The sequence below is a fragment of the Epinephelus fuscoguttatus genome, linkage group LG19 (assembly GCF_011397635.1).
Source record: "Epinephelus fuscoguttatus linkage group LG19, E.fuscoguttatus.final_Chr_v1".
Taxonomy (NCBI): Eukaryota; Metazoa; Chordata; class Actinopteri; order Perciformes; family Serranidae; genus Epinephelus; species Epinephelus fuscoguttatus.
In genome coordinates, this window is record NC_064770.1 from 23,739,540 (window position 1) to 23,759,413 (window position 19,874).

Below are 19,874 nucleotides of genomic sequence, written 5' to 3' on the forward strand. Positions count from 1 at the left end.
TTGGCCCCAGTATCCCTATGCTCCGGGGCCAAAGTAATGTTTTTAAGAGTGTAACACCAAACCCTGGCATTGGAGTGAAAAACAGAAGCTAAAACTCGTGTATTTCAGTAATAGTTTGACATTTTGGGAATTACACAAACAAAAAATAATCTTTTAATGTCAAACTATTACTCAGTTAATTAAGGACAGCCCCGTGCTTATTGGTTGGAAGGTGTGACCTCACAGTTATCAATCTACCATCTGCCACGTGCTGTGGATTTTCTCTGGGTACTCCAGTTTCCCCCACCTATTTTACAACAACAATAATAATATTTATAATATGAATAATAAAGTACTAATTCAATAATCCAATGTGTCTTGTTAAGGGATTTATTTCATATATAAGTAAATGCCTAATATTTTGTGTGCACATTTATGACTATATGCTCAAGGAGCTCTCTTGGTTGTGGTGATTCACAGTTGTTGAAAAACCTGTTTTATTAGCTGTTTTATATCGTCATTAACTGCTGCCTCCTAACCAGCTGGTAACGGCTGAACTTTTCCAGAAATCGTCTCGGCTAAAAACAAGTCTTACCGTCTGTTGTAGGCCACATTTTGGGCTTCGTTGTAGGGCTGGGCGATATGACCAAAATCTCACGATATAAGTCATTTCATATCCCGATAACGATACATATTAACATCCTTAATACTACATACAATTAAGGATGTTCCTGGTGACTAAACGAAAATTTTAAGTTCGACTAGTTGACCAGTCTAAAGAAAGGAAAACACTAATTTTATGGTGAATGTGTTCCAGCCAGGAGGTTATCATTTTTGCGTCCCGGCACGGTGTATTCAGGCCCAACATATTCCATTAACTTCCTGAAGCCTTTACCTTTGACAAAGTTAAGCAGAAGCATAACTTGCAAGGTTATTGTTGTGATGAGCTGGGTTATCTTATCAAACCAGGCTGGGTCACAGCATCTCCGGGGGAACGATGTCAAATTGGTCTGGTGTGTCAAATGTGTGGCTAGCACCACTAGCAGCAGCAGCCGTCCTTCCGTGCAGGTTAATATCCATATGCTTGAGATGAATGAGGTTGCGCATTGCTGCAGTTGAGTGATTATATGCCATTTTTTTCTGACACAGCCAACATGCTACCTTGTTTTCATTTTCTAGATCAAAGTGCTGCCAAACCGCGCTAGTTTTGCGAGAGGACATATCTCCAGTTTCCCACCGTGCTGTTTAAAAACTCCACTCTACTCGAGGATTGGGGATGGGGACTGCTTTCTGAAGGCTGAAGGGCGAGGACCCTCTTGTTCTTGTAGCGTTTATTATTATTATTATTATTAGGGACTGAGCCCTAAGGCAGAGGAGTGCTCACAGAGCAGTCCTCGCCAAAGGCGAGGACCCTATTGTTTTTGCTTCGTTTATTGGGTGTGAATGCTGCAAGCATTCACAACCTATATTCTTCTACTACCAAAATTCTTTATTTTTCTTATTCTTCCGCCGCGTTTTTCAACATCAATTATCTTCAGCATACTTCAACCGATTCAAACCATTCAAACTTCTTCAGATTCAGCTTCATGAGGACATTATCGGAAACTTTCAAATTTTTCCATAACCTTCATATTTTCCCGGGAATTCAACGTTAAAATTCCGACTTCTATTAAAGCGGATGGAGCAAAAACGGTTGGACCGCTACTAGTTCCACAAACTTCAACCGATTAAAACCGTTCAAACATGAAAACGTTCAGCTGAATTAGGACATTCACGGATGTATTCAGTTTTTTCCTAATGTTCATACTTTCCGAGATATTTCCGATTTTTCCCAAATCCTTTTCCCATTGGAATGCATTACGGAATCCTCAAAAATCTAAAAATTTCACCTTTTTTCAAACTGTGACTACCGATTCATTCTTTCAGCTAGAAACTCCATTCAAAATGGTAAAATATTCATCATTTTGCTGACATTTTACATATGATTAAACTTTTCAATACCATTCAAACTTTCAAAAATATTCAGCGTTTTCTAAAACTTTGTTATAATGGAAGTCAATGAGAAAATCCTTCAAACTCACTCATCTTCACCCACACATCACGAATTCATACATTGACGTAGAAACTCCATTCCAACTCTCAAATGTTGACGCTGTTGTCGACTTTCAGGAACTAATTCAAATTTTCAATATCTCTTTTAGTTTTTCTACAAAGTCAGTTTAAAATACATGAAGTTTTCAGCCCTTCTCAGACTTTATAATGGGTGTGTATTGCGTGAGCTAGTGTGGTGGTGTCATCACTAGCGTGAAGAGCAGCTGAAAATTAATCAAGAAATTTTCTCTTCAACTCGCTCATACGGCCACAATTTTCACTGTACATACACAATTTATACCACAAAACGTAGGAAAATTTGTCCTGCTCACAGAAATGTTGACATGGAATCTGTCACACGTACACATTTTTGCTGAGTGGCTCCAAAGTGAAGGGAGTGCCGATTTTTTTCTCATTCACTCCCATGTAATCTGAGAGGAGAAATTTCTGGAAACAGCTGAGGTGCAACACATTTGTAACTCGCTCCTGTGACCCCATTTTGGACTCGAGAAATATAAAATTTGACACGTGCGTTCACGACAAGTGGCTGTCTCTCAACATCACTTTATTTTCATGATGGGACCAACGCTTTGGGTATGCGAAGAATTTGTTCGAGCAGTGAAAACCCATTAAAAACAGCCTTTGCTCCTCTGCTCTCTCACGAGCGGTCTGTGTGCCCCTCAAGCGCAGGCAAGTCAGGAATCGCCATGGCAACGGCTGCACACACAGACACACACACACACAGCCCTCTACTCATACTTGAATTTTCTCTTCAACTCGCTCATACGGCCACAATTTTCACTGTACATACACAATTTATACCACAAAACGTAGGAAAATTTGTCCTGCTCACAGAAATGTTGACATGGAATCTGTCACACGTACACATTTTTGCTGAGCGGCTCCAAAGCGAAGGGAGCACCGATTTTTTTCTCATTCACTCCCATGTAATCTGAGAGGAGAAATTTCTGGAAACAGCTGAGGTGCAACACATTTTAAACTCGCTCCTCTGACCACATTTTTGACTCAAGAAATATAAAACACGGCACGTGTGTTCACAAGAAGTGGCTGTCTCTCAAAATCACTTTATTTTCTTGCTTGGACCAACGGTTTGGGTATGCGAAGCATTTGTTCGAGGAGTTAAAACCCATTATAAACAGCCTTTGGTGAGCTGCTCTCCTGAGCTGTCTGTGTGTGCCACAGGTGCTGACAAGTCATTAATCGCCATGACAACGGCTGCACACACAGACACACAGCCACAGGGCTCTCTGTCTGTCTCACAATCTTTAAAGGACAGATTACAGCAGCAGAAACTTCATTTGAATACACATTATTAACCCCTACAGTGCCACAATGGGCTCTCTAGCGCCACCTAGGTGCACTAAAATGGCCACTGCAGCCCGTAGGAATGTCGTATCAAGATCAAACCAAAACTGGTGTGTTTGACTTACAAATCACGCATTGACACCCATGACCTGATTCCAACAGGAAGTGAGCTATTTGACCTTTCAAAGTAAGATTTCGCCTCAAACGTGGTCTCAAGAAAACACATCTCCTCCTACACCGTTTATTTTATCAGTTTTAAAGATGCACACATGCCATCTCAACTGCTACTAAACAGATCTTTTGTATAACTTTATCTCTCTCATCATCACATTATTTTCATGATTGGACCAACAGTTTGGGAATGGGAAGAATTTGTTCGAGAAGTTAAATCTCCACTACAAGAGGTCTCTCTGTGTTCTGTCTGTCTCTCTCTGCTCTTCTGCCAGGTGTGCTTACTTAATTACCATGGCAACCGCTGTCACACACAAACTCACAGAAACATGATGTCTGTGCGTTTCTACATCTTACATTCAGACATGACAGGGGCAGCATCTCCATTTTAACCCTTGAGGTGCCAGAGTTTATTGAGGAAAATATTCCATTTTCATTTCAACATTTCAAAAGGCTGTGGCTTGACAGTGGTGAGAGATAAAGGCATACTGTAAATGAGAAAACTATTCATTATAACCCAAAGTTTGTGATAGGAGTAAATTAACTCATCTCATTTGCATATTGTGGCATCACCAGCAGACAGCCATATTGGATTTCATAAATCTCAGTCAAAAACATTTTGAACAGATTTACACAGTAGATTTATTTTGTTTTGTGTTGTTTTTGTCATCTCTTCCTCAAAATAAAGGAAGAGGAATCTGATGGGAAGAAATTTGCCCATCTAATTTGCATACTGTGACATCACTTGTACATACCTACAGCTACAGAAAGCATTCAAACATCAAAACGTTCAGCTCTGTAAGGATTTTCTGATGTTTGTAGCAATATGTTTGATATTTCTAAATAATTCACAGTGACGACATAAGCTGGGGGCGGAAACGGGCGCAAGTGCGAGGTCCCGCCAAACGCTGCTTGCAGCTTTAATTAAATATTGAGTTTCTGGTAACACTTTAGTTTAAGTTCCCCTGCTTTGCATATAAAGAAATATAGAAACATATAAAGAATAGTTTATAACACTATGTGGTTGTCAGCTGATATTTAAGTGTTTATTAATGTACTTGTAAACAACTATAACTCCTCTTGTGGCCACCCATAATGGCTGACTGGTGCATAAACAGATCATAAATAAAAACATAGCTGTAACATAACCTAGCAAATTTCACAAGAAATTTTGACGGGTGCCTACTACCGCCACCGAGTAATATCGATAGCAGTAGCTCAGTCATTGATATGTACTGCAAACTACATATACACAGTACATGTACTACAGGTACTGAGCACTGTGTGGTTACAATATTGTATGTATGTACAATACATTACAATTAGGGATGTTCCTGGCGACTAAATGAAAATTTTAAGTTCAACTAGTCAACTAGTCAGGCAGCTGATTTAATGGAGTTGAAACTTCTCAAACACAACATATGGATACCACCAGAGAGACGTAATTCTCTTGGATGTGTAGATGTATTTTTTATGTATGTGGTGTCAAAAATGTGATCATGGCAGCAGGTTAGAAATCTGGTGCCTCCCAACTCTTTTCAAGAAATTTCTCATCTCAGTTTACATAGGAGTGAATGTGAAAAAAAATGTCTCTCCCTTTGCTTGGAGGCTCACTGAGCCAAATGTGTAACTGTGTGTGATTCCATAGTAACATTTCTGCGACCAGCACAAATGTTCCTGCGTTTTGATGTATAGATTGTTTATGTAGAATGGAAACTGTGGGCATGACAGTGAACTAAGTGCATTTTTTAAAAAAATATTTTTGAGCCCCTCTTCACTCTAGCTCTAAAACATTCCGTGTGTGTGTGTGTGTGTGTGTGTGTGTGTGTGTGTGTCTTTGTACATAAAGGTTTGTAAAAAAAAAAAAAAAAAAAAAAAAAAAGAATTCTATGGTGGATAGAACCCTTTGTGACATCACGACACACCTCTACCAAGTCTGTAAGTATGAGTGAATTCAAAGAACCTCAGGCTGCATTAGTGCATGACTTTCATTGTGCCTAAACTCAAGACCGCGTTTTAGTTTAACACACATCTTAAAATGAGCAAAACAAAGATGCCAGGTGAGACACTCGAGGCAGAGTATTCACACTGTGAAAGTATGTTTTACTCTGCCATGGAAAATTTAGAAAAATTAACCAGGGAGTCTTTATTCCCAGCTTTAAGTAGAGAGAACCTTGAAAGTGTAGTGCTGAAAGTGGGGGTTCAGACAGAGAGGTCAGACAGCCTGGATGATGCGCTTGAATCATTGCATGATGCATATGATAGCATCAACAGCACTGTGGCAGGGATGATCAAGGAATTTCCTCTGTTTGATAGAAAGGTTAACTTTCAGTCATCATTGTGCAATGAAAAAGACCACCTGCAAGAGACATCAGGGAAAGTCCAAGCCTTGGAGAAGGAGAGGAAGGCCGACCTCCAGGAGCTTGAAGAAAGTAGAGCTAGGGCTAAGGATATAATGGAAAAATTTCTAGCGGAAAAAGCAGAGAAAGAGAGGATTATAGAAAAAAATGAAGCTCTCAGCAAGAAGGTTGAAGTGCTGCAGGACCTCCTCAACCAGCAGAACCTGAGGGCTATTGAGAGGGAGAAAAGGCTTACATTGAAGGTGGCCGAGCTTGAAGAAAAGCTTGCATGGCAAAACGAAAAGCCCAAGGAAGCAGGGTCCACAGTAGATCAGGAACCCAACCCGAAGGCTGTACCATGTAGCAAGAAAGGGGCTAGCCCAAAGACTGTCCGTTTTAACCTAGAACATGAGTATATCATTACTGAAGATTATGATTCTGGGCAGCATGAAAAGCCTCCCAAGGAGCAAAAATGCTGGAAGGACTTTGCTGAATACGCTGACGAGAGCATTATAGAAGCACAGGAGAGGATGGCTTCTGGCAAGGGTGGGATGCTTTCACTGAACGTGGCCAACCAGATAGGGTTCTGCCCATGAACCGTCATATTTAACGCAGCAAAGGAGTTTGGCGTTATTAATGATAATGATGACTTGGGGCAGCATGAAAAGCCCGACACTGAAAACCCAGGCCAGGAAGAAGAGCTTGGATGTTATGTAGAAATTGAGGACATCATTAGGGAACGTGATGATTCTGGGCAGCAGGAAAAGCCCCCAAAAAAGAAGCGTAAAGGCTGGAAAAAATTTATTTATAATATTAAGCCCTGGCACTGGGGTAAAAAGTAGAGGCCTCCATAATTGGCTCTGGTATCCCTGGGCACCGGGGCCAAATTTGGATAGGTAAAAGGTAGAGGATAAAACTTCCTGCTGTGTGCGGTTTTCTCTGGGATGCTCCAGTTTCCCCACACATAAAAAAACAAAAAAAAGCCCCACCATCAGACGCTTAGCAACAGCTGCCCCAGGTCTGCCTCCATAATTGGCCCCGGTATCGCTGTGCTCCGGGGCCAAAGTAACCCAGCACTACGTTACAGAAACAACTCAAGTTAGTTTAAATTTTTTAAGAGTGTAACACCAAACCCTGGCATTGGAGTGAAAAACAGAGGCTAAAACTCCTGTTTTTCAGTAATAGTTTGACAGTAGTAGTTTGACAAAATAATCTTTTAATGTCAAACTATTACTCAGTTAATTAAGGACAGCCCCGTGCTTATTGGTTAGAAGATGTGACCTCACAGTTTTCAATCTACCATCTGCCACGTGCTGTGGGTTTTCTCTGGGTGCTGCAGTTTCCCCCACATATTTTACAATAATAATAATTTTTATAATATGAATAATAAAGTACTAATTAAAGAATTCAATGTGTCTTGTGAAGGGATTTATTTCATATATAAGTAAATGCCTAATATTTTGTGTGCACATTTATGACTATATGCTCAAGGAGCTCTCTTGGTTGTGGTCATTCACAGTTTTTGAAAAACCTGTTTTATTAGCTGTTTTATATCGTCATTAACTGCTGCCTCCTAACCAGCTGGTAACGGCTGAACTTTTCCAGAAATCGTCTTGGCTAAAAACAAGTCTTACCATCTGTTGCAGGCCACATTTTGGGCTTCGTTGTAGGGCTGGGCGATATGACCAAAATATCATATCACGACATAGGTCATTTCATATCCCGATAACGATACATAATAACATTCTTAATACTACATACAATTAAGGATGTTCCTGGCAACTAAATGAAAATTTTAAGTTCGACTAGTTGACCAGTCTAAAGAAAGGAAAACACTAATTTTATGGTGAATGTACTCCAGCCAGGAGGTTATCATTTTTGCGTCCCGGCACGGTGTATTCAGGCTCAACATATTCCATTAACTTCCTGAAGCCTTTACCTTTGACAGAGTTAAGCAGAAGCATAACTTGCGAGGTTATTGTTGTGATGAGCTGGGTTATCTTATCAAACCAGGCTGGGTCACAGCATCTCCGGGGGAACAATGTCAAATTGGTCTGGTGTGTCAAGTGTGTGGCTAGCACCGCTAGCAGCAGCAGCCGTCCTCCTGTGCAGGTTAATATCCAAATGCTTGAGATGAATGAGGTTGCGCATTGCTGCAGTTGAGTGATTATATGCCATTTTTTTCTGACACAGCCAACATGCTACCTTGTTTTCATTTTCTAGATCAAAGTGCTGCCAAACCGCATTAGTTTTGCGAGAGGACATATCTCCAGTTTCCCACCGTGCTGTTTAAAAACTCCACTCTACTCGAGGATTGGGGATGGGGACTGCTTTCTGACGGCTCTGTAGCACTCACTAGTTGCGGGCGGCTGCGTGACAGTTAAGAGGCCTTGCACATGAATAAAACACTAATTGGTTTAACCGACTAATATTTCTGGTGCCGACTAGAGAGGGGGCGGATGTTTAATCATGAAGACGACTAAATGCACGCATCCCTAGTTACAATATGTATTTAACATTCATAATCCCAAAACTAGCAACAGTTGTATTAGTAGTAAAGGCTGTAAGAGCATATGAAAGATGGAAAACAGTGATGAACTAGAAAATGCATTTCGTGCGGCACATGCGTGTGGATGCTGAATGCTGAAATGAATTCAAGACCATGGCTGAAAATGCTGAATCATAACTACTTTCTTTCTTGTTAACATGACTGAGACAAGATAAGAGATAAGATTTAATCATGTTTCAAAGAGAAATATAAATCAATTATGTAATATATACAAGTTGCATATTTGTAAATTGAACAACCCTCCATCTTCCATCTTTTCAGTGTATTTTCATAGCTTCGGGGATGTTCTGCTGATATGTTTCTAAAATGCTTTGCGCTGCATCAGCTGGAATTACAAAAATTGTAAGTGGTCATGATCAGCCAAGGCTGCTGCTCGGATGCCTGGCAAGATCTGCACTCCACTGAGTGTACGTTAGTTATTATTATTTGAGTAGATTTGGCATTTGGAAATGATATAAAAGATTTGCTGCCAAATAGACAGCATATAAAGACACTCTCTCACACTTACACAGCCCATGGGTATGCACAGATAAACACTCCAAGTAACCACAAACAGAAGTACACAGCAACACTGTCTGCTCATCCACCTTCCAGTACATTTGATTTGTTGCTTCTTAATTACCACCAGGCACACGCAGTTTACTGTAGATATTCGAATGTCGAAAATTCAGTGACAGCTGTGGAACAGCATACATGGTTCAAGACTTGAGTTGTTTCATCATGAACTCCATTTTACCTTAAGCACAGGGCTGACTCGATGCAGTACAAGTGTTTCCAATTTCAGTCCTCATGTACTACCTTTGCTGCAAGTTTTTTGTCCTGCTTTTCTGTTCCATACTTTGGTTGGGCCAATGTAAAAATGTTTAAACCAGTTTGATATTAAGCCAAACTGGACAAATATACTAAACTTTAGCACTAGGTGTTTCACTTGACTCAGCAGCTGCTTTCGGGTGGAACATAATGACACCATGTCCTAATAGCAAACAACCCTCAGGCTATCACGTTGCCTCATGTTACACTGGAGCTCTCTGTCCGCACTGAATCCGTTATATATGCACTTCTATTACCTCATAAACAAACCACATATCTATCAGCTGTGCACTCAAGATAAGACACTTGAAAAATGGCGTACCTGCTATCTTCCTACATTTGTACTTTTTAAACAGAAAACACACTTAATATTGTGATATTTGCTGGACATGACATAAAATATAGCCAGCAAGTAGGTTGTTAGTAGTGATCATTGAAGCTGCAGTAGGTAGAAAGCCTAAAAACGATTGATTTTTGAGTCTTATTTGAGTTAGGTTTTGTTCGTCTCCGCCCTGAGCCCCTCCTACCAGATGAGCACGCGAGTATTTTATCCTACTTGGTTCTATTTCTCCCTCTCTGGGAGCCTCAGCTCTCCCTCACTACGCAGCAGCCCGCCCCGCACGTACCCCCGAGGCTCGGCTTTCTTTCTCCGCGGAGAGCCCTCGGCTCCGCTCCCACGGCCGACCCTCACGCCCTCCGGCCGGGCCCGGCCCCACCTCACCCTTCCCCTCCCTCCGGGACTCCGGGGAACCGAGTTCTGTCTTCCTTTTTTTGGGTTGTTTAGCCGTGTAGACAGTTGTAGCCAATGCTGGAATAGTTATTTTACCTGGTGCACTATTCGCCATTGCTGCTTGCTCTCCCCTTCTGCTGGCGGCACGGGAACGTGCATATGCAGTAGAACAGCCAATAGGACCTTTGATTGGTTGATGCACATTGGCACTATAGTGATTCTTTAGAGGCTGAACACAGAGCCATGGTGAGGTGCAGAAACCTATTGCTTGTCTCAGACCACTTGATTTACATTATGCTTAGAGGATATTATAAAATTTTTACTCAATTATACCAAAACAATGTTGCCTACTGGAGCTTTAACTAGAAACGTTCAATTTCACTGGCAATATCCCTCCAGCCAGCTGCCACCCTATTAAGGGTTTTGTAGTGAAATAAGAAGGTATCTGGTAGACAATTCCTTATTTCAACCTCATGAATTGGCAGTTCCTTCTTTATTGTGGCACAGGTTGCTGATGTAGACGACTTTTTACTTTGCCAGAACTTTTATTCAGTCAGAACCACTTAAGTCAAAGAAAACTTTGGTCTCTGCCCTTCCATGTGCTTATGTGGAAAGCCTGAGGCAGAGAAAGCAAACCTCCCTGGGCAATGGAGGGCAACAGCTTCCTGGAACAGAACAGAGCCAGCAGCAATGACAAAGGGCAATTACATTTATAAGTCAGACACAACATGAAAAGGAGGAGCTGAGGTGGAGGTGGGTTGTGAAGTGGTTTGCAGAGGAAGCAGCAACAGTAGGCAGGCCAGAGCAGTTTAAATAGAGTGCCCTGAAAGAGATTTGCTAATTGATTGAACAGAAACAAATCATGTGATCTATCAGGTGACTCCCTTCCACCAATCAGCTGCTCCATCAGTTGATTGGGCTGCTTGAGACCAACTGATGTAGCTGGGACGTGAGCTGAGCTTGACATCATGTCCTGCCATGAACTAACGCCATGCTCAATTAATGACAAATGCTGGTTCAGCTGGTATGCATAAAATCAAACCGATTCAAGCTTGCACACCAAACCAGACTGGCAAAACCGTAAATCGACCCAACTCTATTCCATACCTGAACCTGTTATAATGTAATGCTGATTGTTTGAACATTTGAAACAGCATGAAAGTGTACGTGGAACCTTATGGGATCAGATGTACAACAATGAAGACCGAACAAAGACTTCCAGGACAAGAGATACTTGAGGACTAGAACAGGAAACTGTGCAGTGAAAAAAATATTATTACCTGTACTGTTTGCTCTGATGTAACACTTTTGCAACACTCATGTGATTGTTCTTCTAAGCTTGACGTACCTGAAGCCAGCACTCTGTGTCTCTTTGAGGCCACCGCAATATATAGTGAAGGATGAGTCCCCCGTGGTCTTTTCTGAGCCTTGGATAATGGCTTGCGACAATTCTGGCAATTCACAGCCACTGCAGGGATACGTGCCCCCCCCCACCCCCACCCCCTTCTTTCTCTCTGAGTTATTAAGGTAACAAGATAGCGGATAGTGTGTCAACAGGTGAAACCGTAACGGCCCCAGAGACAGCCTGAATGAGTATCAATGAGGTTGTATTGTCTGTAGAGCTATAGTGGCTGGCCTAAATAGAGCTGTGCATGTGTTTGTGTGTGTGCATGTAAGTGAACAAGTATGTGAGTGCCTATATGGAGAAGACTGTCCTCCATCACTTCCAAATCAAAGGGAAGGTCCTAACAAGACAGGACAGAGAAAATAAAAGGGATGGATGGAGAGACTGGAGGGATAGAAGGCCTTTTAGAGGGTCTCATTTGAGGGCTTAGTGGGGATCAAATGCTTAGGGACAAGCCCAGTGAACATATCAAACTGCCCGGAAACTGAGGAGAAGGAGAGGGGGAGAAGAAAAAGGATTGAGGTGTCTCAGGATGAGTAGAAGAGTTGAGCATTTTCACCCAGCAATGATTTACATTCTTCAGAAGCATTGAATCACTCTGTTTCTTGTTCTGTCTGCAGGTGTATGTGAACGGGGAGTGGGTGACCAATATTGGAGAGGGAGGTAGTTTTGGAGAATTGGCCTTGATCTATGGGACTCCCAGAGCTGCCACCGTCAAGGCCAAGACTGATCTTAAACTGTGGGGCATCGACCGAGACAGCTACCGGCGCATCCTGATGGTATGTACTTCAACACTCTGTCTCGTACTACTTCAGGATACACTTTGAGTTAAGTTCAAACTCTCTCAACATACCAAATACAATTGACTGATTGATTGATTGATTGATTGATTGATTGATTGATTGATTGATTGACAATTGCTATTACTCTGTAGCAACTTGATTGGGTATACATTAAGGGTGCACCGTCGAGTTTTCTTGTAAAAGCCATGTTTACATTCAGTGTTCCTCACCAAGATGTATTGTGTGTACCCTTGTTGAATATATTTCCTTCTTTATAAAAACATCTGATTTCTTAAAGATCCAATGTGTCTTTGCTGGTGCATTACAGCTTATGTTGGACGTATGGAAAAGAAAGTGGTATTGTGTCACATGAATCTCCAGTGGATGTTGAATACTCAAGTGGAAATACAATTTATGTTGTGGCTCTAAAATGCAAAGTATTAGCTTTTGTGGAATTTGTGAATGAATTAATTTATGTATATGTTATAATCAAATGGGCATAGCATGAAGCTTGTTTCTCTGACTCAACAGTAACAGTAAGCAAAAGTGTCAAATGTCTGCAGAAGTAGTGACTTGTTCAGTCCTAAGTATTCTTCCAATACACTACAGATTAGGAATTTAACACCTGGGTTTTAACTTAGTTCAAATATTCAAATTTATTATTATATTATTTAGGATATTTTGGCTTGTTCATCGCACCCTCTTTAGTTTCTTCCTTAGGATGAAAAAATCTGGTTACGACCTTTCTTCTTCCATCTTCGAACTACCCAGGAGAGATGACAGATCTCAACCCCTCAACACCCACACAATGACACAATATAGTAGAGCTGTAGTCTCCTGGTCGACTAGTCGAATATTTGGTCGCTATGCTCTCATCCGACCTAATTCCCATTAGTCAAATAGTCGCTGTGTTACTTTCATAAGGAGAAAAGTGCTACATCAACAGCTTTCCAGGATTAATCCATTATTTCCTGCGGTGGGGGGACAGGCTACGTTACCTGGTGAAAATGGGAGTGTTTTCAAAACACCCCCATTTTCACCAGTAAGCAAAACCAGAAAACCCAAGACTGCATAAATTGGGTGTCATTCCATTATTTATGAGACAAGAAAGGGTTGGCTAGTTTCGCTTGGGGAAAACAATTGATCGCTCTCCATTGACTTTGTATTACATAAAAGGTGCCTCCTTGTCATTTATGTTAATTAGCAAAAAGACAAAATTACCTAGGAGCTGCTTTGTGGTGGGATGCACTACTAACATGGGAAATAATCCATAACTATGTTTTTACATAGCTGCCAAACCAAAACACTGAGCTTTTAAGGATTAAGACGTGAGGCATCAGCAGGAAGATATGGGAAAAATGTGGGATCCTAATACTCAGTATGCCTGTGTACAGCAAGCATTTTGCTAACTTGACTAGATAAACTGCAGAGGCTGAAGCTAACTTAAATATGGAATGCCTGGTTATGAGTTTTGTCATCTTAAATGATGATCTTACCTGATAATTTGATTTATTCTGGCTGTTCAGTGGTATCATTTCTCCAAGATACGCAAGGTAAGGAGAAGGGACACTGAGATAGACCAATAATACTGAGTTTGTCAATGTACCTTTCTCTGTGTGGTAAACATAGGGTGCTAAATAATCCTTTGACATGCTGATTCTAATGTTTGTAGCCAGCTTCAGGCATTTTGTTAGCATTTCAGCCCTTTGTTGCATATTGTGGCGCCAATAGTTTTCCCCCTCCGGTGGGCGTGGTATTCATAGTATGCCGCATTGTGCTCTGTCTCTATAGACAAGCGACTGCTTCAACCATGTGACATTTGTTTATAATGCTCGGTGTGCTTGACAAAGTGCAGTTTAAACGCTAACCAAACCAAATGAAAAATGTAATAATGTTGCAACTTCACTCCAAATCGCACATGGTCTACAGACTACAGGTGTGAGAGAAACCCTAAATGTGATGTACACACAATAAAAATGTACTGTAGTACACTCTTTGCAGTCTTATAATTTATTGTCCTCCTATTGCAATATTTTCTCCCACTCAACCACTTAAGACTCCTTAAAAACACTTAAGATAGCTGCTTTCATTTTTATATTCAAAATCTATACACACACACACACACATGCATTTACATACACACACAAAAACCACCTCCACCAGCGGGTGTATCTTCCCCTTAATGTCTCTCTAGCTCTGGTGCTAGACGAAAAAAGGGGAAAAAGGGAGGGCTGTCGAGGAGAGAGGGTCAACCCTAATGCCTCGATACACACTTCCAGCTCTGGGAGCTTATCTCGCAGGAATGTCTAAATGTTTAAACTGGAAACACAAGGTGCTCTGCCCTAGCTGTCATACAAATTCACACACACACATTTTGGGTGCTGTTAGACTGACTAATTACTGTCTCCATGCCCAACTAAATACTTCCTCAAAATGTTCTTAACACCTTGCTCCAAATAAATTAAGATAGCCTCCAATTAACCTTCCAAACACCCGTGTGGATCTAAGCTTTCATCATCAACAGTGAACGCTCTGCTCTGTGTCAAACAGTTTGCACCCACAGAGATGGAAGGAGGTCGTTGTTTGGACTGCTCAGCTCAATGTAAAGTTGGCACTGGCCCGCCCAGCGCTCATGTCACCTCTTAAGCACATAGTTTAACTGAGGGCACAGTCTGCCCTGGTAACCTTTCTTTGAGAGGATTCTCTCTCCCTCTCCAGCTCTCATTCCTTCGTTCCTTCCAGCAGCAGCAGGAGGGGAGACGGGGTGAAGCAGAATTCAATTATGTGAACCTGTAGTTAATTATTGCTGTCAATGATTTGTAAAGCTGTTTTTATAAAGTGTGGTATTCTGGCAACATCGTAGGCCAACACAACAAGCATTCTCTGTGTCTAAGTATGTGTGTGTGTGTGTGTGTGTGTGTGTGTGTGTGTGTGTGTGTGTGTGTGTGTGTTTCCCAGTAAAATTATGGTGAGTGCTTGTGTCTGCAGCTAGTTAGTCAGGAGCGCGAGAAGGTGTGCTACAGCTACCATCAGTTTCATTGTTTGCACATCTGCCTCTCTGCTGTCCTGCGTCTCTGCTGGATCTCCACATTGTCTAATTGATAATTTGGCCGAACAGTTTTACATCTGTGCAATCACCTTCAAGAAAACAAGTTGATATATCTATAAGTTAATATTTGGTTTTCTTTTAAAACATCAAAATGAATTCTGTTCATGAATTCTATAAACAGATATGTGCGTATGAATGCAGAATCTGTCGGACAAGATCTTGGTATCAGAAGCGTTCTGGTTTCTGTTTGTAGTCCGTTTGTATTCTGAGTAGCATTGACTCAGTCACTTTTGAGTGGGCTTTGGTTGCATGCAGGTAATAGTCTGTATAGAGAGCAAGAGAGGCAGAGCACAATCTCGGAACCCATCAGCTTTCATCTGATAACTCATCGGAACCCACTGACACATCTGACAACGTTTTCCCTTGTTTTTTCATTTATCTGCATTTATATGCAGATCTTTGTTTATGAAGGTTATCGTCTCTAAACTCCAGCTTCATTTTTGTGTCTCAGGTTGCTAATCAGACTGTAAACAATAATGGCACACCAAAGAGAAAGTCTTGGCCCAGATATCCGTCATACAGATATTCGCTGGCCACAACAGAACTTCCGAAATATTGGCTGTCAGACAGATAGCTGATGGGTTCAGAGATTCCATCTGGAGCAACCGTATCCCTAAACATATTTTACCTCTGCTGATTGCATGTGTGTTGACATATATCGAAACAAAATAAAAAATATTGTTATGATACATTATTCAACCGATCAGTGCCTTTATTGTCATTGAGCAGCTGTACTGCAAAATTTGGTATTTCCAGTGGGTACATTTAGAAATTCAAAGACAAGCAGACACATTAAAGACGATATATATAACTATAAATAAGCATAATAATAGGGTATTATGGCAGAGTTAGTGTGATAAATTATTGCACAGTCATGACATATTTCACATATTCAGGATACTTTCCACAGATTATTACACTTAACTTAAAGCATGGTCATTTGGTATAATTCTTTAATAGCATTTGGGTGAAAGCTTTTCAGGAATCTGAAACAAGGTCAATGAGTTAATTTTTGTTGATCTAAGTGAAGCTCACAAAACACTATCCCAATTGATCACAGGCTAAAGCCATTGAAATATATTCCAAGTCTCCAAGTCTTTGTCTTTGTAGAGTAGAATCTTTGTAGAGTAGAGCGTATTCAATTAGAACTGAAAAGATGAAGTCCTTATCAAACCTGATTAATTTTCTGGTGATCAACTGTTTGATTAATATACAATCAAGCAAAAATGTAGAAATATTCCCTGTTTACAGGTCCTCAGATGTTGAGGTTTTCCCTTTTTACAGTTTTATATCATTATAAATTGAATTTACTTGGGTCGTGGACTGTTGGTTTGACAATAAGAAACATTTTGAAGACATCACATTGGACTCTCAGAAACTCTGAGGAGCATTTTCACGGTGGTGAAGTGGTTAGCATTGTTGCCTCACAGCAAGAGGGTTCCTGGTGCCCTTCTGCCCTTTATGGAGTTTGCATGTTCTCCCCATGTTGTGTGGGATTTCTCAGAGTACTCTGGTGTCCTCCCACAGGCCAAAGACATGCAGCTTAATTGGTGACTCTACATTGCCCGCAGGTGTGAATGTGAGCGTGAATGGTTGTCTGTCTCTATGTATCAGTCCTGTGATAGTCTGGCGACCTGTCCGGGGTTTACCCTGCCTCTCATCCAATGTCAGCTGGGATAGGCTCCAGCAACCCCCTGACCCCTAACAGGATAAGCAGTTACGGAAAATGACTGTTAGTTTGACAATAAGGAACATTTTGAGGACTCTCAGAAACTCTGAGGAGCATTTTCACAATTATTTGATATTTCATAGACTAAACAGTTCATCAGGTTATCAAAAAATTAATTGACTGATTGATTGATAATGAATATAACATTTAATACTAGCTCAGTTTTATAGCATCCACATGTTTGCATTTGCCCCTGAAGACATCAGTTCTAATTCTTCCTTTAGCCTGTACCTTGTGCCACGACCCAATGGCAAAAATGACATATACCCATACCAATCAGCATCATCCAAACTGGCCTTGAAGCAATTTCAGCCATTGAGCATGCTGATAACAATATGAATATGTCTGTAATCTCACCTTACCCCCTCACCACCTCCTCGCCTCCTTATCCTGGAGTGCATTTAGTAAACAATGTGATACCATTCCCTGTGATAAACACACTCTCCATTGTGTTGCTGCCAGTCATACAATACCCACCTTGTTGTGTCATCTCAGTCTTTAAACGCACACAGCTACAGACAAAGCCATTAACAAACTGACAGACCACTGTCAACAAACAGAACACAAGACAAAATGAGACAAGGAGGAATGATACCAAGAAATAAGGAGGGATGTGTTTCGCATTGGACAGAGATGAAGGTGATGGGGATGAGGCGTGAGGTACGGTTGGTTTAGTCTGGCTTGACTCCACACCTCAACTCTTTGATGATCCTACCTCAAAGACGGCGAGCAGACACAGAGGCTGGTTCATCTTTAACCGCGGGAGGAGCGAACACATTAGGGCCAACAACAGGAGTAGGGGAGTTTTGTACATGAAACATGTGCTCAGGCCCTCCCAAGTAGACAGGAAGGATAAGGACAGATAAAAAGAATGCAAAGAGAGAAAAAAAATGATGCGCACCAACAAAATGAATGATGAAATTTTAGAATCAGAAATTTGGAGAAGTATCATTTTCATTCCATCCAGCCCGGTCAACCCCCATGTTGGCCCACCCAGCCCTTCCTACACCAGTCGCATAAATCAGACCTGCTGTGTAATGTAATGTTATGTACGCATGGTAAGCCTTTAAGCCCAGCAAGCCTGTCTGAGGAGCTCTGTGGGGAGGCTATGAAATCAGGGGACCAACTCCACATTTTTGTGGAAGGTGCATGTGTGTGTTTGTGCGAGATTGTGTTAGAGGTAGAGTATACATGTGTGAGTGTTTGTATTTGCTTGCTTAATGAGCATGAAGTTTCTTCTCTGCAGAGACAGCAACGAAACATAAGTGGCAGAACTTAAAACAGACTGCACGCTCCCGCACACACACACACACACACACTGACACCACACACATACACACACACACACACTCACTCAAATCATTTATCCAGGAGGGAGGCGATGCAGGCTAGAATTCCTTTAATCAAGTTGTTTACGATTTTGAGCTTGACGTTGGCTCACTTGGGAACATTTTCTCCCCTTTTAAGACAAAATGTGAAATTATATGAAATTAGAGGCAGCAGCGGGACTCAGGCACTTATGCACTAAAGACACCCCAAGCCTCAATATATCATTTCCATATGCAGAGGCAGACACAGGGCGGACAAGATCGTCTCTCCTCACTCTCTCTCTGTTTCTCTTTATGTTCCCGCTTTCTCCGAGCGGTTCTGTGCAACGAAGGAGGGAGAAAAAACGGAGAAATGCAGTTAGGGAAGGGGGTCCTCTGGGTCTAGACTTGTCAGGAAGCACCTGACGTTCATAGCAGAGGCAGCGAGGGGAAAGTCCCCATGCCTGGTGGGTGGGGTGGGCCACACACACGCACAGACACACAGACACACACACAAGCGATGAAAATTACCACACAAGTCATACACACCTCCATTAGTGTGACCTCATGAACTGTGTCTATAATGTTGGTGATAGATTACCCCATACTGGAATTTTAATTTGAATGTCTCCATAATCTATAATGTAATATGACACTACTGATTTTTGTTGAATTTGTAATTTTGATGAAATTTAATTAACAGAAAAAGGAAAGTAGGAAAAGAAAGAAAGAGATCTTACATTGACCATATCAAAACATAATGACATGTTTAATTAGTGAAAAGAATGATCTTTATTGACAAAATCTTTTCATTATCAAAGTTAAAACATTGTTTCAGTTACTACTCTATGATTGTATACCTTTCCTTCCTCTGACCATGGTTTTCTTTTCTTCTTTTCCTCTGCCTTTTTTTTTTTGACTATCTAACTATGAGCCAACTTTGTAAGATGACAATAAGAATCAGAAGTATGAGTCCAAGTAAACAAACAATCTCCATGAACACTTTTACCTCTGTAATATCTCTTTCAATGCAGTGAGTGACTTAACAGTTCAATGGCGATTCGGTGCGACTGTGTAAGCCCCTCAGCTAAGGAGAAATTAAGCTGTAAGTGTCATACTTAAGTAGAAAACTGAAGGTGTTTTGTGCACAGTATTTGGCCTGAGTAAAAGTTCTAGAATATAAGTATTATCAGAAAAATATAGTTAAAGGTCTGGTGTAAGATTAAGGTGGATTTAGTGGTGTCCAGTGGTGAGGATTACAGATTTCAACCAGCTGAAACTTCTCCTGGTTAGAATTCCCTCAGTGTTCATTGTTCAGGAGATTTTTACCAGGAGCAGAATTATCTGCAGAGGTCTCGTCCTCTCCAAAGCAAACAAATCCAGTGATTTAAACCAGTAAAAACACTGAATCAAGCAGTTTATGTTACAAATCAATGTTTATTTAATGACGTTTGGCTTGTCACAGATGGGCCACTAGCCCACTGCTCAAATTTTTTGCCTGATGACTTAAGATCCAAACGTTCAGGA

The 19,874-nt window shown here is 41.1% G+C and overlaps 1 protein-coding gene across 2 annotated transcripts in view; it reads left to right on the forward strand.

Annotated features, from left to right (window-relative positions):
* Positions 1–19,874, forward strand: part of prkar1b (protein kinase, cAMP-dependent, regulatory, type I, beta) — a 115,996-nt gene that overhangs the window by 76,915 nt on the left and 19,207 nt on the right. For both annotated transcript variants that reach the window (XM_049561679.1, XM_049561680.1), the window contains one exon: positions 12,041–12,199. In XM_049561679.1, coding sequence (XP_049417636.1) covers positions 12,041–12,199 — 159 coding nt within the window. The remainder of the gene's footprint in view (positions 1–12,040; positions 12,200–19,874) is intronic.